The 21,393-nt window shown below is 48.3% G+C and overlaps 1 protein-coding gene across 1 annotated transcript in view; it reads left to right on the forward strand.

Moving 5' to 3' along the window:
• Positions 1–21,393, forward strand: part of CATSPERD (catsper channel auxiliary subunit delta) — a 42,788-nt gene that overhangs the window by 19,744 nt on the left and 1,651 nt on the right. The window contains exons 9-20 of the mRNA XM_019710749.3: positions 1,529–1,679; positions 2,561–2,656; positions 3,969–4,051; positions 5,112–5,288; positions 9,303–9,416; positions 10,261–10,350; positions 11,128–11,186; positions 13,196–13,274; positions 15,196–15,248; positions 17,414–17,488; positions 18,420–18,548; positions 20,091–20,274. Of these exons, the coding sequence (XP_019566308.3) occupies positions 1,529–1,679; positions 2,561–2,656; positions 3,969–4,051; positions 5,112–5,288; positions 9,303–9,416; positions 10,261–10,350; positions 11,128–11,186; positions 13,196–13,274; positions 15,196–15,248; positions 17,414–17,488; positions 18,420–18,548; positions 20,091–20,274 (1,290 nt within the window). The remainder of the gene's footprint in view (positions 1–1,528; positions 1,680–2,560; positions 2,657–3,968; positions 4,052–5,111; positions 5,289–9,302; positions 9,417–10,260; positions 10,351–11,127; positions 11,187–13,195; positions 13,275–15,195; positions 15,249–17,413; positions 17,489–18,419; positions 18,549–20,090; positions 20,275–21,393) is intronic.

The following is a 21,393-nucleotide window of genomic DNA, read 5'->3' on the forward strand; positions in this document are numbered from 1 at the left end:
CCTAGGCCTTTATCTGTGGTCTTCCTCTAATGTCCTCTTCAGGCGTTTCCCTGGGGAGGGAAGAGGAGGAAACCTGGCTGATCCTTTCCTCCACTCAAACTCAGCCCCTGGCCTCTGGGTGCATAAAACCAAGGGGCTCCCTCCACAGTGAGCTGAGCCCCACACCTGCTTGGATGCAGCGGACCCTTCCCATGGCGTGCCCTTCCACAGGAGAACGGGACGAGGGGCTTGGTGTTTCCCCTGGCCTAGTCTCTTTCTGACCCCACCGCAGTAAGCAATGAAAGGCTTCTGAACTCTTTCATGGTTGGCTTGTTGCCTTAATTGGCTGAGCAACCCTAGGCTCTTGGGACTGTGCACTGAAAAATATTATCAACTAGGTATTTGGTCACCAAAAGGATTTATTTAGGAAAAAGAAAGGATTGCAACCCTGTGCATGCAGACATGGCAAGTCATGTGCACACTGGGCTGTGTGCCAAGACGGAGGAGTATTTATCGTGGGGAAAAGGAAGCTGGAACTATAGAGCTTTATTATAGACAGTTGTCTGGTGCAGCGTTCTCAGGATTACGTAGAGCAGAGCAGGAGAACTCCCATAAGCCCTAGCTCCTCCCATAGACCCTCCCGACTGATTATATTTGCTCCTAGTTCCAGTTCAGCTTTATCAGGATGAAGGCCAGCCAGTCCATGCATGACACAATGGGATGAGCTGGGGGTGCAAACTCACACTCACTGCATCTTAGGCAAGTTGTTGTGCAGATGGACCTGGCCTGTGTCCACAGTAGGGGCAGGATGAGTCAGGTTCAGCAGCCCACGCACAGCCCATCCTCGCCCTGAGCACAACATTCTCTCTGTGCCCGAGGAGGCACCTCGAAAGCAAGCCAGTCCCTCTCTCCCTCCTCTCCATGGTGCACCTTCTGGGCAGGGGATGCAGCTGTCTGGGTGGAACTCACTTAGGAACCAGTGACAGTGTTGTTTTTCAATTCCATCCTTGCACAGTGCTGTCAGAGGTCTTCTGTAAACAGTAGATAAGAGAGAATTTGACAATCACGCAGAGCAATTTAGACTTGACTCAGGAGCCCGCCCTTAGAGGGCTGCAAAGTGCGAATGGCTCAATGCAAGAGGTTGTTAGAAAAAAGAATCTGGGCGTGCGCACAGGTGTGTCGGAACAGTCATCCAGGTGCAAGGGCAGCAACCCAGGCCTGGCAGAGAACGACAGAGAGCAGGGCACCTCAGTCTCGGCACTGTGTCATGAGAACTGGTGCTGGACACTGTGGGGGGCTAAGCAGCAGCCCTCACCCCACCCACTATACCAGGCACACCCCCAGTGTGACAACCACAGATGTCCCCAGACATCGCCTTATGTCCCCGAGGAGCAGAATCACCTCAAGCTGAGAACCAGTGGACCAGAGAATAAAGTTTGAAGAATGTTTGAATAACAAAGCACGTGCACCTACACTGGTCTATCACTGTGTAACCACTGATTTGGTGATTTCTTTTATTGCTAGAGATTCAGTCATCTTTCTCTCTCAGGCCAAGTTCGGGTACTCGGACCACCCCCTGAACCACAGTTTGGGGCTGCCGTTTGACTACAATGGGACCCTGGACATCCTCATCACCCCAGGACAGAAGGGGATCCTAATCTTCTGGTATGAGAACAGCCTGTTAGTCTCCCGAGGTGCAGGTGAGTGAGGCCCAGGCTGGGGGCTGCCACTCGGTGTCCCCCTCCAGGTGGGGAAAGCACACGCCATTATTTTTTCTCTCCCCTGACTTGCGTGGATGAGGAGGAACCCATTCTCACTTTGCCGTCCTCACTGCGTCACCTCCCCCTCCCGCCCCTTCCCTGCCTTGTGGGACCCTTCAGGGACATGGCAGATTCTGAAAATCACCAAATGCTGAGGGCAGAGGGTCCAAGTCTTCAGTCTAGGAGTTGCAGACTTTGTTTGGGAGCCGAGGAGAGTGACTCCAGGGGATGGGTCAGGGCCACCCACTTAAGTTCCCTAGGCAAGAGAAAAATCTGGAAATGGCATAGCACCTGCAACTGGCCTAGCTGAAGAATCCTGGTAATTCCCAGGCTGCATGAGCCCCAGTCTGCCCGCTGACATAAGCAGAGGAACAAAAGGCAGCCCTCCCTGCAGGAGGGGCTGTCAGGAACCTCTGCACACACGGGTGGCTGCAAGAGCACCTGCAATCACAGCCAGCTACCCAGCACTGGTCAGGCCACTTGAACACCACTGTTCCCGGCAGTGCAAGAAAAGAGCTCAGAGCTAGCCCACCTGTTTTGAGAGCCCATTCCAGAAAGAAAGCTCTGTCTTATTCCTTATACATGTTACCCATATGGTAGAAGGCCTTCCGTGGTATTCAAGCCTCTAGGCAGCAAAAAAAGCTTTCTTAAACCTAAGCATATTCCATACGATGTTTTACAACATTACGTCTCAGTGCTATACTTTCCTTGAACCTTTATCATTTGAGTCATAGGCCAAGAGGTAGGGTGGGTGGCATTTCAGCTGTGGGACCCCCTTCCCCACGTGCCCAGCCTCATGATGCTGCCCTGTTGTCTCGTAGGTCAGCTCGTCGACACTGTCCCCGTGCGAGAAGGACACCGCATCTTGTATTCTTCCATTTCTGAGGCCAATGTCACCATCCACAGCGTGGCTGCCAGTGCGTGCCCAGCCTATGGGTAGCTTTTCTATTCGGGTCCTTGGCCCATTTTTTAATTGGGCTGTTTGCCTTTTTATTGTTGAGTTGTAAGGGTTCTTTATATATTCTGGATGCAAGTCCCTTATCAGAAATTGGATTTGCAAATATTCCCTCCCAGTCTATGGCCTTTCTTCCCATTCCTCCTCCTTTTTTTTTAAATCATGGAGTACACATCACTACCACTCCCCCCCACCCCCCTGCCATGTCTAGAATCTTTAACATTTTCTTATTTTCTAAAGAACAAAGTCCAAACTTGCCAGGATGATGTCTAGGTCCGTGTGTCTGGTGCGTCAGCTGCCCTAAGGGACGCTCTTCTCCACCCAATCCCGTGGTTCTCAACCTGGGGACCCTAGGTGATGTCTGGAGACATCTGTGGTTGTCATGCCTGGGGGGAGTGCTGCTGGTATCTTCTGGGTGGAGGACGGGGATGCTGGTTAACATCCTACAATGCACAGGGCACCCCCCACACCCCGACAAAGAACCATCCACCCCTAATGTCAATAGAGCTGAGTGTGAGAAACCCTCAGCGACATTCGTCCAGTTCTCACCCTGCAAACACACCTCCACTTTTCTATGTCAGATGCTTTTTTTCAAGGCTCAGCTCAAGCCTCACTTCTTTTGAAAACTTCCTTGATTGCTTTTTTAAAAAAAATAAAAATATACATTGGATCTTGTCCTCACCCCTTCATAAAGACTTTTAGTGGTATCGTTGTTCCTTGGAACTTTGTAGCTACAAGACCAGAAACGACCTCCATGTTCATCAGTGGAGCACTGGTTAAATAAGTTATAGTTCATCCAGGCACCAGAATGCCAGCCTGCCAACTCCATGTGTGTACACAAAATGAAAGAAAAGAAATTGTATTACAAAGCAGATTGGAGGGTTCCAGAATATGATCCCACATATATAAAACTACCAGAAAGGGTGTTTACAAAAATGTTAACTGTGGTTCCCTATGTCAGGGATCAGCAACCCATGGCCTGTCAGCCAAATCTGGCCCACTACTTGTTTTTCTAAATAAAGTTTTATTGGAACACAGTCACACCCATTCATTTATTAGCTGTCCACAGAGCTGAGTACTTGTAACAGACATTACAGGACCAGCAAAGCAGAAAATATTTGCTATCTAGTCCTTTACAGAAGTTTGCAGACTCCTGGTCTAGAGGATGGAATTTGGGTAATTTTTTAAACCAAACTTTTTATATTTTTAATATTTTTGTCTATTGAAGCAAACCTCGTTTCAATTTTTGTCCTGTCTTGTTTGGTTTTTCCTAGATGAAAATGAACTGGCAGTTTTAACTCGGGAGAATAATCTGTATTATGGCAGCTTGGGCATCCTGTCAAGTTTCCTAATCAAAGTAGGTAAAACCAAAGTGCGGGCTATTATCAGGTTGGTAAAGAATAACAGTCTTGTTCCCAAACTTCCAATACTGTTCTGAAGGCAAGAAATTCCTCTAGTTATTAACATTGTAATACTATTTTTAATAGCATAGCAATACTATAACAATAATTTTAATTAACATTACATTAATACTGATTTAATAATTTTAGTAGTAACAATAATTTTAATAGTTATTAAAATAACAGCAACAGAAGCTAAAACTTACTGAGCACTTAGAATATGGAAGGGGCTGGTCTAACCATCTTCTGACTGTTACCTCATTTAACCCTGACCTTTGTCTTAAGAAGTAGACCGTTATATTGCTCCCATTGGACAGATGGACAAACTGAGGCACGGAGAGGTAAAGTCATTTGCCCGCGGTCACAGAAGAAGTAGGGAGTGGCAGTGTTGGGAGTATCTCACGTTATCTTGTACATTATGCTTATCTAATTTTATGTCATCTTCACAACGGCCCTGTGAGGGAGTCAATATCATCTGTCTTTTACAGGGAGAAAACTGAAGTTCAAGTTCCTCTCTCTCCTAAGGCCTATAAATCATTAGCAGCTGAGCCAGAAAAGTCCCCCAGCTGTGCCAAGTGCTACTTCAATGCTTCTCCTGCTAGATATATGGCCACCATATTTTCCAAAAGTCGCCTGTCAATAGAATTACGATAGGATCACTGGGTGTGGGGCACCAACACGAGAACCCCCTCTTTGAAGCCTTAACCCTGACATTCTGAGACCCGAGTGTTTTCTGGAGAGAGATTTCGTAGCTTTCGTCCGACTCTCCAAAGAGGTCCATGACCTGTAAAGAATGATTTCCTGGGTATCCTCTCTGATGAGGAAACACAGAGTTTCCATTATTAATTTAAACACCGATGGATGAATGCAGCTGAAGAGTAGATATCTCAACAAAGTGTACTTATGACTTTGCTGTTTGTTTCTTTGTTTGGTCTACCTTCTTTAAACTTGAATCCTAAGACAAAATTTAAATCCTCAGAAAAGAATTAGCATGACCAGAAGTCACTTTTCTCTCAGTTTGCAGACCAAGACGTCTGGTCCCAGGAGGCAGTCCTGATGTTCACTGACCTGGGAATACTTGAAATCCTGACTCCACTTCCTGATTCGGTTTTTCCAGCTTTTGATTTCCAGAAGTGCCCTGTGAATATCCAGGCAATTCTCATGGACCCCCAGCTCCAAGTTGACTTCTGCAAAGTATGTGATCGTAACTGTTTAACTCCATGTTCAAGGCACTACTTTTTTTTAAAACAGACAAACCTCAGAGTTGGGCATTTGTAGACAGCAACACATAGTGCTCCAAGCAGGGTTTCTGATAAAATATAGGCTGCCCAGTTCAATTTGAATTTCACAAAAACAACTAAATCTGGCAACCAGCCACCACTGCCCCAAAGGCTGCCACCTGCATCTTGTACAATTTCCTGTCCCTTATTTCAAATAGAAACACATTTCACTTTAATAGATGCTCTTTGTAACAAGGAAGTCAACCAATCCTCAAAATTGTCCAAAAGAGAAAAAAGTAAGTGATGTGGTTATCAGCAGTAGTCCCCCTTCCAAGTGGGCAAATGAACAGTCACGGTCCTGCAGAAAGTTACCTGTCTTCTCCAGAGAGGGACATTTGATTGGGCTCAAGGAACCCACCAAGCCAGGGGGACCAGCCTTGACCCTGGCCCAGCGGACTGATTAAAGAGGGGAAAATCACAGAATACGGAAATACGCACCTGTCAATTTGGATTCATCATTCTGCAAATGACGGAAAATCCAAATCAAATGGGCTTAAACCAAAAAGGCAATTGTTGACTCATCGGCTGAAAAGTCCAAAGGGGGAAGACTTCAGATGAGCCTTGATCTCGAAACTGAAATCACTGCCACCATGAGCCAGTTTGTCTCTGTCTCTCCACTCCACCTGCCGGAGTGTTTCATGCTTCATCCTGAAGTTCCATCTCAATGCCTCAGGGAAGCCACAGGCTCTCATATCATGGCAGCAAGCTGGCAGCTGACACTGCAGACCTGGCATCCTCACACCATATCCCAGGGAAGAAGAGAAGGGTCTTTCATCAGAGCCCTGCAGAAGCCAAGAAAACTCCCAGCATATCTTCCACATCTCATTGGCTCAGAGAGGATGACACGCCCATTTCTGGACCAATCACATGGCTGGGGGTGAGCCAGTCAGAACCCACTCCTTGAGAGAGAGGTGGGGTCAGTCCACCCACCAGGCTACATGCCCAAGGATGCACAAAAGGGCGATTTGCCAAAGGAAACTCAGGCAGTTCCCAAATGAAACTGGAGATACCCTCAGGAAGCGGGAGCAGCTGCTGGACAGAAATAATAAATGTCTTCTCCAGGCTTCTCCAGAATCCGTCTCCCCCAGTCACTGGCAATCACATGGTCAGAAATGCACAAAATAACATTTCTTTACTTTTTTCCTAACTTTATTTTTATTTTCTATTTGTAAAGCTTATTTTCCAGTTTTAATGAGCGATAATTGACACATAAAGTTGTATTAGTTTCAGGTACACAATGCAATGATTTGATATATGCGTATATTGTGAAACGTTCACCACGGTAAGTCTAGTTACCATCCATCACCTCACATAGTTTTTCTTGTGAGGAGAATTTTTAAGACCTACTTTCTTAGCAACTTTCAAATATGCAACACAGTATTGTTAACTAGAGTTACCATGCTGTACATGATATCCCAGGATTTATTTACCTTATAACTAGAAATTTGGACCTTTTGATCCCCTTCACCCATTTCGCTCACCCCCAGCCCCCACCTCTGGCAACCACCGATCTGTTCTCTGGTTCTATGAGTTTGGCGTTTTTAGGATTCCACATATAAGTAAGGTCATACAGTATTTGTCTTTCTCTGACTTATTTCATTCAGCGTATGTTCAAGGTCTATTGATGTTGTCACAAATGGCAGGAGTTCCTTTTGGGGGGAGGGGCAATATGGGGGAACAGTGTGTTTTTCCAGGACCCATCAGCTCCAAGTCAAATCGTTGTTTTCAATCTAGTTATGGAGGGCGCAGCTCACTGGGCCATGTGAGACTCGAACTGGCGACCTCGGTGTTATGAGCACTGTGCGCTAACCACTGAGAAAACCGGCCACCCGAGGATTTCCTTCTGTTTTAAGGCTGAATAATATTCCATCGTGGATATAGATATAGATACACACCACATTTCCTTTAGCCATTCATTCACTGATGGATATGCGTTGCTTCTGTGTCTTGACTATTGTAAATAATGCCGCAATGAACATGGGAATGCATTTATCCCTTCAAGATAGTGATTTCATTTCATTCAGATATATACCCAGAAGTGGAACTTCTGGGTCATATGGTAGTTCTGTTTCATTTTTTGAGGACCCTCCATGCTGTTTTCCATAGTGGCCGCACCAATTGACGTTCCCAAGGAAATGCCGTCTCTGAGCCTGTCTCATCCAGCAATCTCATCCCATCTTTCAATACTCCGAAATCCACTAAATCAGAAACCAGTTCAGTACTGCACTCAGCAGGGCGTGGGCCACTCATTGAGGAGCTACAGCAAACAAACAAAAAGATGTTAGAGTGTCCACTTCCAAATGGCCTTTGGATCCATGGCATTGAGTGAAATAAGAAAAATAAAATAAAATAAAAGCAACTGTGCCATACACTGAGTTTATTGATTTGATAAAATATCCTTTTATGAGATGATGGTGCTAATAGATGGTAGTAGCTTTCTTCTCCTTACTTGCCCCAATAAAACATCAATCCCCAGCCATGGGGATTTTCCTGTGGGTCCTTGAAATCACATGTCTGAGAATTACTACACTATCACAGGAGAGGGAGGGAGGGAATAGTAAGGCTTTTATGCAAATGTTTGGGCCCTTAAACTGTCTGAGGAAGATGGCTTTGGCATTAGCAAGTATTTTTCCAAAATCCCACCAAAAAAAAAACCAGATACAGCATCACAAAAACCTGTGGGTAAAAGCTGGAACAATTGGAGCAACAAAAATGAACAACACAATAATGGATAATAAGCCAAAGTATAAAAGAAATATGTACAAGTCCATACGGAAGTAAATAAATGACTGAATAAGTAAATAAGGGGAGTGGAGACACATCTCACTTACAGAAGAATTTCAAATCCTATAGCTACAGTCTCCCCCCTCTGAGAGGTTGTGCTTAGTCCCCCACCCCCCCGACCCCAACCCCCTTCTGTGGCCTGGCCTTAGTGCCTTGTTAATGAAGAACAGTCTGGAAAGGGAAATCTCCGCTTGATAGTGGAGAAAGCTGGCAGACCCTGGTTTAAGCAGGTCAGAATTAACAGCACGTGGCTAGGCAGGGTGCGCCTGTTATCGTCTGCATTTCTGCACCCCAGACCTGAAATCAGCCACCTCTCCAACAAGCAACTCACCAGTCACCTTCTCAGGATGACAGCAAACCAATCCATTGTCTTGAAAGTGAGGAAATAAAAGGAAAGACACAAGGATTTATCCTGCCTTTCATTTGCACCATTCTACTGGGCCAGCAAATAGAACAGGGAAAGTATCTCCTGATAACGTTATTCCAGTGAATATATGAAAACAAAATGACAGGATACTGCCACGTGGCAACCCCAAGGAATTTAATGGATGTGGGCTCTAAGCGTCAGCAGCCACCAATGTAAAAAAAGAGACAGCCAAAAATTACATGCCACCCAGATAAGATCAGTCACCCGTTGAGTCTCGCCAATGCGATCCAACCGAAACCTGATGGCTCCAGCCACTGGTCTGCCAGAAATGCAGAGCGTAGAGAAAGCTGCTCCACTGTGCCAGGGAAATCTAGACTGGGAAATCTATAGGTCCCATGGCCTTGGCTCTTCGAAGATGAATAGAAACAAAAAAGAAGGGATGGAGGCGGAAGCCGTGGATGGAAAGAGACTTAAAAGACCTAACACTATTTGGAAAACAAGCAAGACTGGGGATGCACATCTGGAGATAACTCCAGAAAGAAACGCAAGGAGAAAAGCAATTACTGCAAAAGTCAGGCAGGGGGACCTCGAAGGCCTTCTGGGGGTGCAGGATGTAGCCGGGAAGAAAGTGCTGCGAGGGAAAGTCCCAGCTGCTGCCCCCATGAGACCGGAAGGTTCCATTTCTTGGGGTACCACTGACCACCTCCCACCTACTTGCCCTTTCTTGTTTGGGAACAGAGACTTGATTTAATTATATATTTTTAAATTTCTAATTAGGTAGAACTTCTGCATGGAGAATTCGCAAACCAAATGTTTATCATTGATATGAACAGTGAATTGGAGTTGACCGCTCTGATGATCGCCAGGCCAGGCACCTCACCAGTCCCACTTGTAAGCACATCCCTACCTGCTGGGCGAGGATGTCTGTTACGTGGCACCCCTGCACCCTCAACCTCACGCCCTCTGCCCGGTCTTCCCAAACCCAGAAGGTCCCTGGCCTCCTCCCGTGGAGAGACACTCACTCAGGATGCCCCGTACACACTGTCTCTCTCCGTCTTTCTCCTCAACCAGCATCTGTGTGTCTGGGTGTGATGGAGGCTGTGACTGTCTGTCCGTCTGCCTGCCTGCCTGCCTGGCCTCCTTTTATGCTATCTCTGTGCCTCATTCTCCACCCTTCTTCTGAGCTGCCCCACATACTTTCCAGAAGTTCCTTTTCCTCTCAGCTCCACCATAGCTGGCTTCTGTCCCTTCCAACCAAGAGCCCTGTCTCGCAGCTTTCCTTCATGTGGGGGTGGGTAAGTGGGGAAGGGGGAGAGAAGTGGGGGTGCCTAAGAAACAGCAAGTGTCCTGGACCTGGAAGCCAAGTGTCCAAGCTGAAAGGGGTGGGGGGCAGGTTAGTGTAAGGAAATGGGGGAAAGTCCTGGCAGCCAGAACCAGGTCCTGTGAGGGGCACCAGGCTGGCTGTCATCTCAGCCTCCCTGTGCAGGACTGGCCTCCAGGTTTCTCTGTCCACCAGAGCAAGTATGGGTCCTGCAGCTCCACAGCTCCAGGCTGTCTGCAGAACAGGGCTCAGAGGCCACAGTGAGGGTGTGAATGAGGCCGAGGGAGCATTTGGGGACAGGACTGGCAGCGACACTTGCAGAATAAGCTCAGTGTTTAGTCTGAAGGTGCATGGTGGTCACCTGCAGGTGTCACCTGAGTGGCACTCCTAATGCCTCTCCTGTCCCCCGCCCAGGCGATGGTCAGCAACCCCTACTCTCTGGGGCTGCAGGCCGTCATCTACGAGGACAGCTACACCTACGATGGGAACACCAAGCACAGGCTGGTGAGCCATGCCCCTGCCCTCAATGGGGATCAGTGAGATGAAGGGCGTGGCCTTGACGCCCGGCCAGGTCCATCTGCCCATGATCGGTCCCTGGGCCTGACCCTGCTTCCTCCTCCCCTTCCCTGCACACATCTGGGAGGTGCTGCAGAATTTGGAGGGGACATATCCCCAGCCCCACTCCAACCCAGGCAGGCAGCAATCACCCAGGTGAGTGATGTCATTAAGGTGTCACATGGGAGAGTACAGAGGACATGACTAGGAGCCTAACCCAGCCCCGGGGAAGGCAGGAGATCTGTGTCAGCCTGGTAAACTGAGGCATCAGGATGGAAGGAACCAGTGGACTGGGAGGGGCTTGGATATATGGGCCTGGGGGATCTGGAGGGCCGAGCCAGGCCTCATGGCCACACCGTGGAGTTTGGACTTGACCCCAAAAGCCCAGGATCAGGTTGGGCGGTTGCCACAGGACAAGGTATGAGTTGGCCACAACAAACTCTTTGGACCAGTCCTTGTCACATCCCCACTAAATAAGAGGGGGAACAAAGTCACACCTCACTGTGGGTCCCCAGGACAAAGGCAGCGAGGGATGAAGGAGCCAGAGGCGGTCATTTCCATGAGCTTCCAGAAGCCTTTCCTGGCTGGTGGAATCAGAATAGGGGAGGCCTGGACGGCTTCTAGACCCTTCCTCCCAATGCCGCATCCTCTCTCCGTCTCTCCCTGAATCCCGATTTTGGGACCGCCCCGCACTGTTGCAGTTGGCTTTTCGCTCTTGTTCCACAGAACATTTCCCTGCGGCAGCAGCACCACTGGGGCAGGGCTGACCCCAACTTCACCTCCAGGTATGTCATCACCTGGACAGTGGCAGGCAGCCCGGGCTGTCTGTGGGGTTCCCTCAGCAGGAGCTGGGAAAGCAAGGCCAGGATCAAGGCTTCCCCTGGGGGATGATAACACAAGAATGCTTCAAACATGTTACAAATGGTGGGTCCACAAAAATTAGACATAAAATTACCACATGACCCAGCAACTCCACTTCTAAGTATATACCCCAAAGCATCAAAAGCAGGGTCCCAAAGAGATCTGTACCCCCGCCGTCACAGCAGTATTATCCACAATCATCAAAAGGTGGAAGCAACCCAAGGGTCCATCGACAGGTGATGGATAAACGCAGTGTGGTCCATCCAGACAATGGAATAGTATTCAGCCTTAGAAAGGAAGGAAGTTCTGACACACACGGTACAACATGGGTAAACCTTGGACATGATGCTCAGTGAAAGAAGCCAGACACAGAAGGACAAATACTGTGTGATCCCACTTGTAGGAGGTCCCTAGAGTATATATTTCAACAAGTATGTTTTAATTCTATATATATATAAAACGTTGTAACACTACATTATAAATTGAAATTTGCCCAAGAGGGTTAAACTTAAATGTTCTCACCAAATAATAATAATAATTTTAAAAGTATGTGAGGATGGGGAGAATCCTTTCACAATGTATATGTATATCAAATCACCACATGCTACACTTCAAATATCTTATAATTTTGTCAGTTATACCTCAGTGAAAAAAAACTTTGTATGTTATTAATATAGAATTATGTTCCTCCCGTGCTTATGGTTAATTTATTTAAAAGTCACTTCATTATTCATGTACTTGGTCATAAAAAAATCAATTCTCCCAGTAGAAGTTTCAGGCCATACTCTCAGCCCTTAATCCAATAGAACAAGAACTCAACAACCAAAAACCAAAAAGCAACACCAATACCAAAATCCCCTTCACTTGGAAATGAAGAAACACCCTTATAAATAACCCCTGAATCAAAGAACTCGTGGAGGGCTGGCCCGGTGGCTCAGGCGGTTAGAGCTTCATGCTCCTAACTCCGAAGGCTGCCGGTTTGATTCCCTCATGGGCCAGTGGGCTCTCAACCATAAGGTTGCTGGTTCGATTCCTCCACTCCCACAAGGGATGGTGGGCTGCGCCCCCAAACGGCAACTGGACATGGAGCTGAGCTGCGCCCTCCACAACTAAAATTGAAAGGACAACAACTTGACTTGGAAAAAAAGTCCTGGAAGTACACACTGTTCCCCAATAAAGTCATGTTCCCCTTCCCCAATAAAATCTTTAAAAAAAAAAAAAAGAACTCATGGAATACAGCTAAAATATACTCAAAGGAAAGTTGACCCCAAGTACTTTTATTATTAGGAAAAGAGATAGATAAAGATAAATAAACTAAATATTTAACTTAATGAACCAGGGGAACAACAAAAAGAAATTATGAGAAGGAAATTAACAATGATACAATCTGAAATGTATTAAACAGAGGGCAAAAAGACAATATAAAGTCAAAGTGAAACAAAACTTCTTCAGAAGACCGGTATAATAGATAAAACCCTACGATCCTGTAGAAGGGGAAAGGACAGAATTAAAATGAGCAATAGGAATAGAAAATAAAGATAAAAGTATGGATACAGGAGCTAGTAAAACAGTGATAAGAAAACATTATATGCAGCTAGGTGACAATAAAATTGAATGACACATTTTTTCCCAATAAATTATTATATATAAATTAACAAAACTGACTCAAGAAGAGGTAGAAACTCAAGGGAAGGAGGGGCCACCGTGAGTAGATGTTCTCAGTCAATATTCTGGCATCCAGGATGGATGGATGGATGGGTGGGTGGATGGATGGATGGATGGAAGAGCGGATGGATGGGGGAATGGATGGATGGATGGATGGATGGATGGATGATAGGTAGGTAGATAGATAGATAAATGGATAGACAGATGTGTTGGTGATTATTTCTACTGCAATGCCAGTGTGCAATAACACACTCCTATTGCCTTACAGCATAAAGAGACCCACAATATCTACAATCACTCTAGACATAGCCAATAAAGAAATTTCGTGCGTGGACCTCAAGCCACTGGTATGTCTCAAGCTTTTGCTATCCCATATTCTTTGTCATTAGTGTTAAGAATAATGTCAACAGACCTCGGCTGACTTTTCCCTGAGGGACTGGCCAAGCCCACATTCAGGATCAGGAAATGGAGGTGATCCTTTCCCTGTCGCCTGGTCACTGCCCCTCTCCCATCACTGTCCCCCAGGGCTGCCCCTCGTGACTCACCATCCTTGGAGCAGGTGTATCCATCCCGGTCCTTGCTGGCCATGCACAGAACAGCCCCTGGCTGACTCGAGTCACTGCAGACCTCGATGCCCCTAAGAGGAAGTGTGGGCTCGGATGTGTTGGCTTGCAATGGAGGACTGTGCTCCCAGGCAAATGTCTGCCATCTCTAAGCATTGGGAGGGGCAGTCCCCTCAGTGAGGCCCAAGATGCCAGAGCATCTAGAATACGAAACATAAGAAAATACAGTTACTACAGTGGGTGAGGGTATTAGGGTGGACCTGAGAAACAGGACACTCTCCTTGGGTTGGACTGTCTTCCTTTCTGAGGTTTGTTCCTGGCCAACCTGGTCTCCAGGGGAGGGTGGACGCTGGGTGCTATCCCTGGGATGCCCATTTGGGCTACAAACCACGGCCACCTCGGAACACCCTTAACCTTGAGAGGGGAGTGTGTGTGAGGACACACCAATACATCACTGCAGAACCCACAAGAGTGGTGGATAATGGCCATCCATTGGAGAAGTGACCCAGCACTGTTGATGGATCTAGCATCCACCCTAGGCAGATATGAGAGGACAGGTGACAGAAAAGGGGGCCTGTACCGGGCTGATGTCCAAAGGTCCCATGGGAGCAGGCGCAGGCACCCCCTTGCCTTTTGGCAACAAATCGGTGCCAGTTGGCTTCCTGGGCTCCAGCCCCCTCCCAACCTCATCCCACCCATCTTGTCTTACCTGAGATGCCCTGGGGGTAGAGGGAGGATATGCTAAGGCAGCAATTCTAGCTGCTCCAGCAAAGCGTTCTTGAGGGCAGAGAAAGTGAGGGGACATCACTGAGAGGGCTTGGAGGGTGGGGGCAGTCGGAACGCATGACTTTCTTTGAAGATTCATGGCTGCTTTGAAAAATTGATACAGACACCATTGGTATCACGCATGAACCCTGAAGGCGGTGTGCACAGTGAAATAAGCCAGACACAGAAGGAGAATTCCTGTGTGATTCTACTCACAGAAGGTCCCCAGAGGAGTCAGATTCATAGAGACAGGAAGTAGATCGTGGTGCCAGGGGCTGGGGGAGGAGAGTGGAGGGGAGTGAGTATTTAGTGGGGAAAGAGTGTCAGTTTGGGAAGGTGAGAAAGTTCTGGAGATGGATAGTGGGGATGGTTGTACCACAATGTGCGTGCATTTAATACCGCTGAGCCATGTACTTAAAAAATGGTTACAATGGTAAATTTTATGTTATGTCTATTTGTAATTAAAAAAAATTATTATGAATCTTGCATTCTGTTCTATAGTAAATCCATATTTATCTTAATATAAAGCTGCTTTTTCAAACACCAAAAGACTCCCTGTCCTGTGGTTTTATACTCTCTTGTATATCTCTGAGGGTGCCATCGCACCCCTGTTTGAGAAGCAAGCCTGTCAAGCTAACCCCAAATCGCTCTTTCCCTTTTCTCCTTTCTGTTTGTTCATTGCAGCCCATTCATTCATTCATTCATTCATTCATTCATTCATTCATTCATTCCCTTGTGCTCTGTATGCCAAGCATTGTGCTGGGTTTATAAATTGGGCTCTGGTCTCTGCAAAGCTGCCAAGAGGTAGGCGGGTTGTGGGGGGACCTTAGCGGTGCCCCAGTGCTCAGGCAGGCTCTTCGGGCCTGAGCTCCATGGGGCCAGTCACGGTCACAGTGAGTCCCTCCCTGACCTGATCACGTCCTGTGTCTCTCCTTTGCAGACGGCACTCATTTCAGTTGGTTGCGACCTAGAAAAGAAGATCATCATTCAGAAGTGTGTTGTTGGTAGCGGGGCGGGGCGCGAGGCAGCGGGGGGGGGGGGGGGGGGGGGGGGGGGGGGACGAGGGGGGGGAGGGCGGGAGGGCGGGAGCGGATTGGGCACCACTGCTTCACGTTTGCTGAAGTCGGGGGATAGTATCCTGTCCACTTTTGTATCTGTTTATCATATCCGTACTTAACAGGTCGGTAATTGATACTATTAGGTCAAGTTTCAGTTTCCGGCCTCCCCTCCTTCGCTGATTTGGCATTTTCTCCCTCCTAACGTTTATCGTTCTGTTTTTTCCTTTTAGTCCCTTAATTCCTCATTTTGATTAAAATAGTAAAGGGTTTGGGGTTCTAATTGCCTGCTGGAAAATTTGGGAACTTTGCCTCTAGTAGTCATCATTACCCCAGGGAATGGAGCCATGAGACTCCAAGAAAAACCAAAACCCAAAGACTGGCCAGATTACCACCCCTTTGCCCTTTAGGCAGCCATGGGCGGGTAAATGCCAAACCCCTGCTTCTGGGTGTAGAGGGAGCCCTAATTTACAGCGTCTGCCCATTCCTGTGGTGTAAATACTCCCATGGGTATGATTTCAGGCTACCTCCATGCCATCCACTGCTTCACCAAATCCCCGCATGTTCAGAGTCGGCCCCAGAACCCAGCAGGAGCCGGCTCCAGGGCTCCCTGCACCAGGCAATCACCAACACGGGTGACAATTTTACTAGACTTTCCTTTCAAAAGGGAAACACTTTATTGAATCAGTAAATTACATATTTAGGGCCAGCCCGGTGGCTCAGGCGGTTAGAGCTCCATGCTCCTAACTCCTAAGGCTGCCGGTTCGATTCCCATATGGGCCAGTGGGCTCTCAACCACAAGGTTGCCAGTTCAATTCTTCGAGTCCTGCAAGGTATGGTGGGCTGCGCCCCCTGCAACTAGCAATGGCAACTAGACCTGGAGCTGAGCTGCGCCCTCCACAACTAAGACTGAAAGGACAACAACTTGACTTGGAAAAAAGGCCTGGAAGTACACACTATTCCCCAATAAAGTCCTATTCCCCCTCCCCAATAAAAATCCTTAGATAAATAAATAAATAAATATTTTTTAAAAATTACATATTTAGAACTTATGTGCAGGAAAGCTTGTTAAAGCATTATTTAAAAAGCTTTTGCCATAAAGAGAGTGGGGAAGATATTTGCCACATATGTAGCCAACAAAGGACTGGTATTCAGAATTTATAAAGAATTCCTACAAATGATGAGAGAGAGAGAGAAAGAGAGAGAGAGAGAGAGAGAGAGAGAGAAATGAATAGACAAAAATGGGCAAAGAGTTTGAACAGACACTTCCAAAAAAGGGGGGAAAATGACTGATAAACATGTGACAAGATGCTGACAAGATAATCAACCTCACCTGACAGGGAAATGAGAACGAGAACTTGTATTCGAGACCCTTATTCACCACCAGTGTGGCAGAATTTACAAAGCCTGGCCTGTAGCAAATCCTGGGAGGGAAGGAGACTCGCCTCCCAGAAACCCCCTGAACTCACAGACATTGCTTGCTGGTGGGCGTGCACACGTTTCAGCTGCTTTGGAAGGCACATCTGTCAACCCGGCACTTCGACTCATGCACATTTGCATTGGCATAGGTTCCAGAATGTTCTCTGCAGCATTATTCTTAATAGCGCCAAGAGGAAGCACGCTAACTCAAATGTCCATTGACTAGATGAGGGATAAACCAGATACAATGTTTTGGTACGATGGACTAACAGCAATGAAAACGAATGAGGCAGAATTAGCTGGATGGTCTGTACAAACAAGGAGGTGGAATGAAAGACAACAGAACACACGTAGCCAGATTCTAGTCTTAAAAATGTAAAACCAGGCAAAAATCAACTATGTAGCCTAAGGATGTACGCTCTGGTGGCAGAGTCCCAAAATTCAGAACCCTCAATGCTGTGATCTTGGTCTCCAATATGAGGTATTAGGACTCCTTGGAGACATGGCTGATTCTGGGAGGGGCAGGGAAGATACAAGATAAGCCTGGAGCATCTTGGGGAACCAAAAAGTAAGAAAGGGGCCGAATATCAAACCAGTGGGGACACATATGTCAAAGGAAGATTTTTCACTGCTTTGGTTCTGTGTAGGGTCAGGCAGCTTCTCACCATCGTTTGTTCTTTGCAGCGAAATCTCAGCCTGTTCCAAAGGCATCCTTAATCCCGTGGCCCTTCAGGACAATTACAGCTACATCATCGAGAAGTAAGCCAGAGATTTTCCTTCGCCCCTCCCTCCCATGACCACCCACCTTACAGACCCTCCCCAGCCTGTGGCCGGCTCTTGGAGCTGGGCCACCTGCTTATCTCAGCTACCAGAGTTGGCCAGATGCTGTCAGCCAAGGCAGGAGCAGGTGGCGGGCCAAGGTGACCCTCTATGCCCTGTGGCTGGTCCCACATGCCACCAGTGGGCATGGGGTGGAGCTTAGCCCTTCTTGGCACCAGGCACGGGGAGCCCCTCCCACACTGGTGTGTATCCTCCCCCTCCCGTGGGAAGACAAATGTGTGTTTTATACATGGCCCCTTGGATACAAGCCAAGAATCAGCCAGCTGTCCAGGGCCACAACCAAGGCCAAAATTGGAGCTGCTGGGCTTACTGACCAGTGAGGCTACAGTCAGACCCATGGGGGCATAAAGTGTATGAGTCAGGAGTTTCCAGGGAAAGAGAAGTGACAGGATGTGTGTGAGAGAGAGCCAGAGGGACAGAGAGAGAAAGGGAGAGAAAGAAAAATAGAAAGAGGGAGAGAAACAGAGACACAGAGAGAGGGAGAGAGAGAGAGAGAGAGAGAGAGAGAGAGAGGTCATACTTTTTTCTGTTAAGGCCTCCGACTGCACCTACATTAGGGAGGCACTCTGGTTTTACTCAAAGCTCACTGACTTAAATGCTAATCTCATCCCCCCAAAAACACCCTCACGGAAACATCCAGAATAATGTCTGACCATCCAGGTACCGTGGCTCAATCAAGTGGACTCAAAACTAACCATCACAAGGGGCCCCAGGGTCATTTTGACCATGGGTCTGGACTCCCCCCCTCAGATGCCCCTCCACGGGAAGCAGCCGAGGCTGGGAGGTGTGTGTTGTGAGCCCTTCCAGGCCGTCCGTTGGGGCCTCATGCCCTGCCCCCCTCCCTGCTCAGGGAAGCCTACGACCCCAATTTTCGGCGGCAAAGGGCTACCAAGGACCTGGTGGTGTACTACCCTTATGAGAAGCTGGGCTGTCCCCTCCTCGTCTACTACGACACCCCGTGGAAGCCTGTGGTGGAACTGTAAGCTCCCTGTGGGGCTGTTGGGGTGGCAGCCTGGTCCTGCTCTCTGCTCTCCAGCTCCCAGCCCTGCCCGTCAAGGCCCCCCCCTCAGATAATGCCCTCTCCACCCAGTCTCTCCACACCTCCGACCCTCCCCAGTCCCTACCAGCCCTTTGCCACGCTGTACCCTCCCCTGCGATACTCGTTCTTGCCTTTTCCCTACTTAGCTCTCAGCTCCCACTGTCTTAGCTCAGACAGCCATCAAAACATATCGTGGACTGGGGGACTGAGACAACAGACGTGCATGGTTTCATAGTCCTGGAGGCCTAAAGTCCAAGGTCAACGTGTCAGCAGGGCTGGTTTTCCCCAGGCTCCCTCCTTGGCCTGCTGACGGTCACCTTCTAGCTGTGTCCTCTGGCATCTCCTCTTCCTGTGGGATTGGGGCCCACCCTCATGACCTCATTCAACCTTAATTACCTCTTTAAAGAGCCTACCCTCAAATACAGTCGAAGTGGGGGTTAGGGCTCCAACATTGGAATTTGGGGGGACCCGTTTCAGTGTTGTTTCTACATTTTCATGGTTGGTTGATGTAGGTCCACTTCACATGGGCCCTTGGGGGCTGGAAGCATGGCCCCTGACCCCACTGTAGCCCCAGACCACTGGGGCTACCACTGGGCACTGCCTAGAACTTTCTGTAGTGGTGGAAATGTTCTGCCACTAACAGAATTATGGGACATTTCCATAATTCTGGCTTTTGCATTTTACTTAACGCGAATTCATTTAAATGAGCACATATAGGCCGGTGGCTCAGCTTAGCGCTTGGCATATCGTCTGACGAAATGGTTGTTGACTGACTGAGTGTGGCAGGAATCAGCTTATACCTGTAAACATGTATGTTACGTCTTAGTTCCACCTGGCCTCAATGCCATGCCCTGGTAAAATCACGGGCCAGGCACACAGCACTGAGGTTGGGTCCAATGGCCAACCCCCTCATTTGGAGCTGCCATGTGGGGGATGCATGCCGAGCTGGAGTGAGGAAAGAGGAGAGGGTCCCATCGGAGAAGGGGTGTAAGCTCCAACCTGGCAGGAGACAACAGAACATGAATCACAACAGTATGGATTTAGAACATCCCTAATTACCAGCCCTAAATGTACACCTTTTGCATGTTTGCAAATGTCATCAGAAAAATATTAGAGGGAAGGTGTGGAGGGTTAATTTGTTTATTAGTTTATTTGCTTATTCATTATGTCTGTGAGTGACATTATTCAGTTATAGGACATCACATCAGTTTTACCCAACCTCTGCTCTTTTGTCCCCTTCTCGGAGAGGCCGCCCCATAGAAAAACTCAAGGTCCAGTCCCGCACCCCTCCTCCTCTTCTCCCGCTCTGTCCCCGCCTGCCACTGCTGCATGTCCACGTATTGACCATCCGTGAAGTGTCAGCCTGGTGAGGACAGGAGGTCTCTGCTTTGCTCTGCTGCTCTTACCGCCCCAGAATGGTCTCCTAACACATCAGGGCTGCCGTGTCTCTGCCCAAAGCTACATCCTGTGTGTGTGTCATAGGTGGCGGGGAGGAAAGTTCCAGGAGGTTATCGAGGCGGAGTATGTCTTGCTGGAGGTGAACGGGCTGTTCACATACACGTACTCCCTGACAGCCCGCTCCGCGCTCTGCACTTCGCAGCCACAGAACTGGACCACTGTCATAGAGAACGCCAGTGACAATGGGCCCTTCACCTGGGACCGAGAGGTAACAACACTCTTCGATCATTTCCAAAACAGGTCACCAGTCAGACGGTGACGACAGTGTTTGTGTTTGCGGCTGTTTCAGTTTGTTTGGGCTGCTCTCACAGAATACCAGAGACTGGGAGCTTATAAACAACAGATTCTTATTTCTCACGGTCCTGGGGGCTGGAAGTCCCAGACCAAGGTGCTGGCAGATCTGATGTCTTGTGAGAACCGCTTCCTGGTTCATAGATGACTATCTTCTCACTGTCCTCACGTGGCAGAAGGGGAGCGGGGGCTCTCTGGGGTCCCTTATGGGCACATCTTCACAATCTAATCACCTCTCAAAGGCCCCACCTCCTAATACCATCCCTTTGGGTAACACAAATTTGGGGTGCGGGGGAGGGGGACATCAACATGCAGGCCACAGCAGGGTGTCAGGGGATAGGAGTACACTAGGACACCGCGGGCCAGGTGGCCGCATCTGGGAAGGTAAGACGTGTGAATCCTTTGGGAATGTCCCCCAAGGGAGATGGCCAAATGTTCGCAGCTGTGGGCTTTGCTGATAAAGGGCCAAATTCTAGAACCATCCAAATGCTCATTTCTAAGGGAAGGATTAAATTCACTGTCTGTTCTGCTTAGCGAGCGTTGCTATCATGAGCATTGGTTTGGACACCAATGCCAGTAAAAGGAAGAAATTGCGTTAGTCCTCTTGGGAGCCTCTGTGCACGTTAGTAATTTCCATCAACTGCCACTCAACTTCGAAGGCACGAACGCGGCGCAATGCCGCAACTCCGTCAGCAGGTGGCGCTCGCTCCCCGAACCTGAGCCCATTCGAGCTGCAGACTCTTGGCTGCTATTCTTTTTTCAGATTCCCTGCAATCGGGCGAGTTTGATCATCTATTTGGCTGATGACATTGGTTTTACTTGTTTTTAAGCCGAGGTGAAATTCACATAACATACACTTAACCGTTTTAAAGAGTACAACTCCCTTCTGCATCTCCTACATTCACAATGTCGCAGGAGTGCCAGGAAGGAGGAGGGAGGGATGAAGGCCCAGGGGTGTCCAAGGCCTCCTTCACAGTCATCACGAACGGGCCTATCCAGCGGGCACTGAGTCCTGACCCGCACCCAAAGATGTTTG

The sequence above is a fragment of the Rhinolophus sinicus genome, chromosome 15 (genome assembly GCF_057876585.1).
Source record: "Rhinolophus sinicus isolate RSI-liver-muscle chromosome 15, RSI-T2T, whole genome shotgun sequence".
NCBI classification, from domain to species: Eukaryota; Metazoa; Chordata; class Mammalia; order Chiroptera; family Rhinolophidae; genus Rhinolophus; species Rhinolophus sinicus.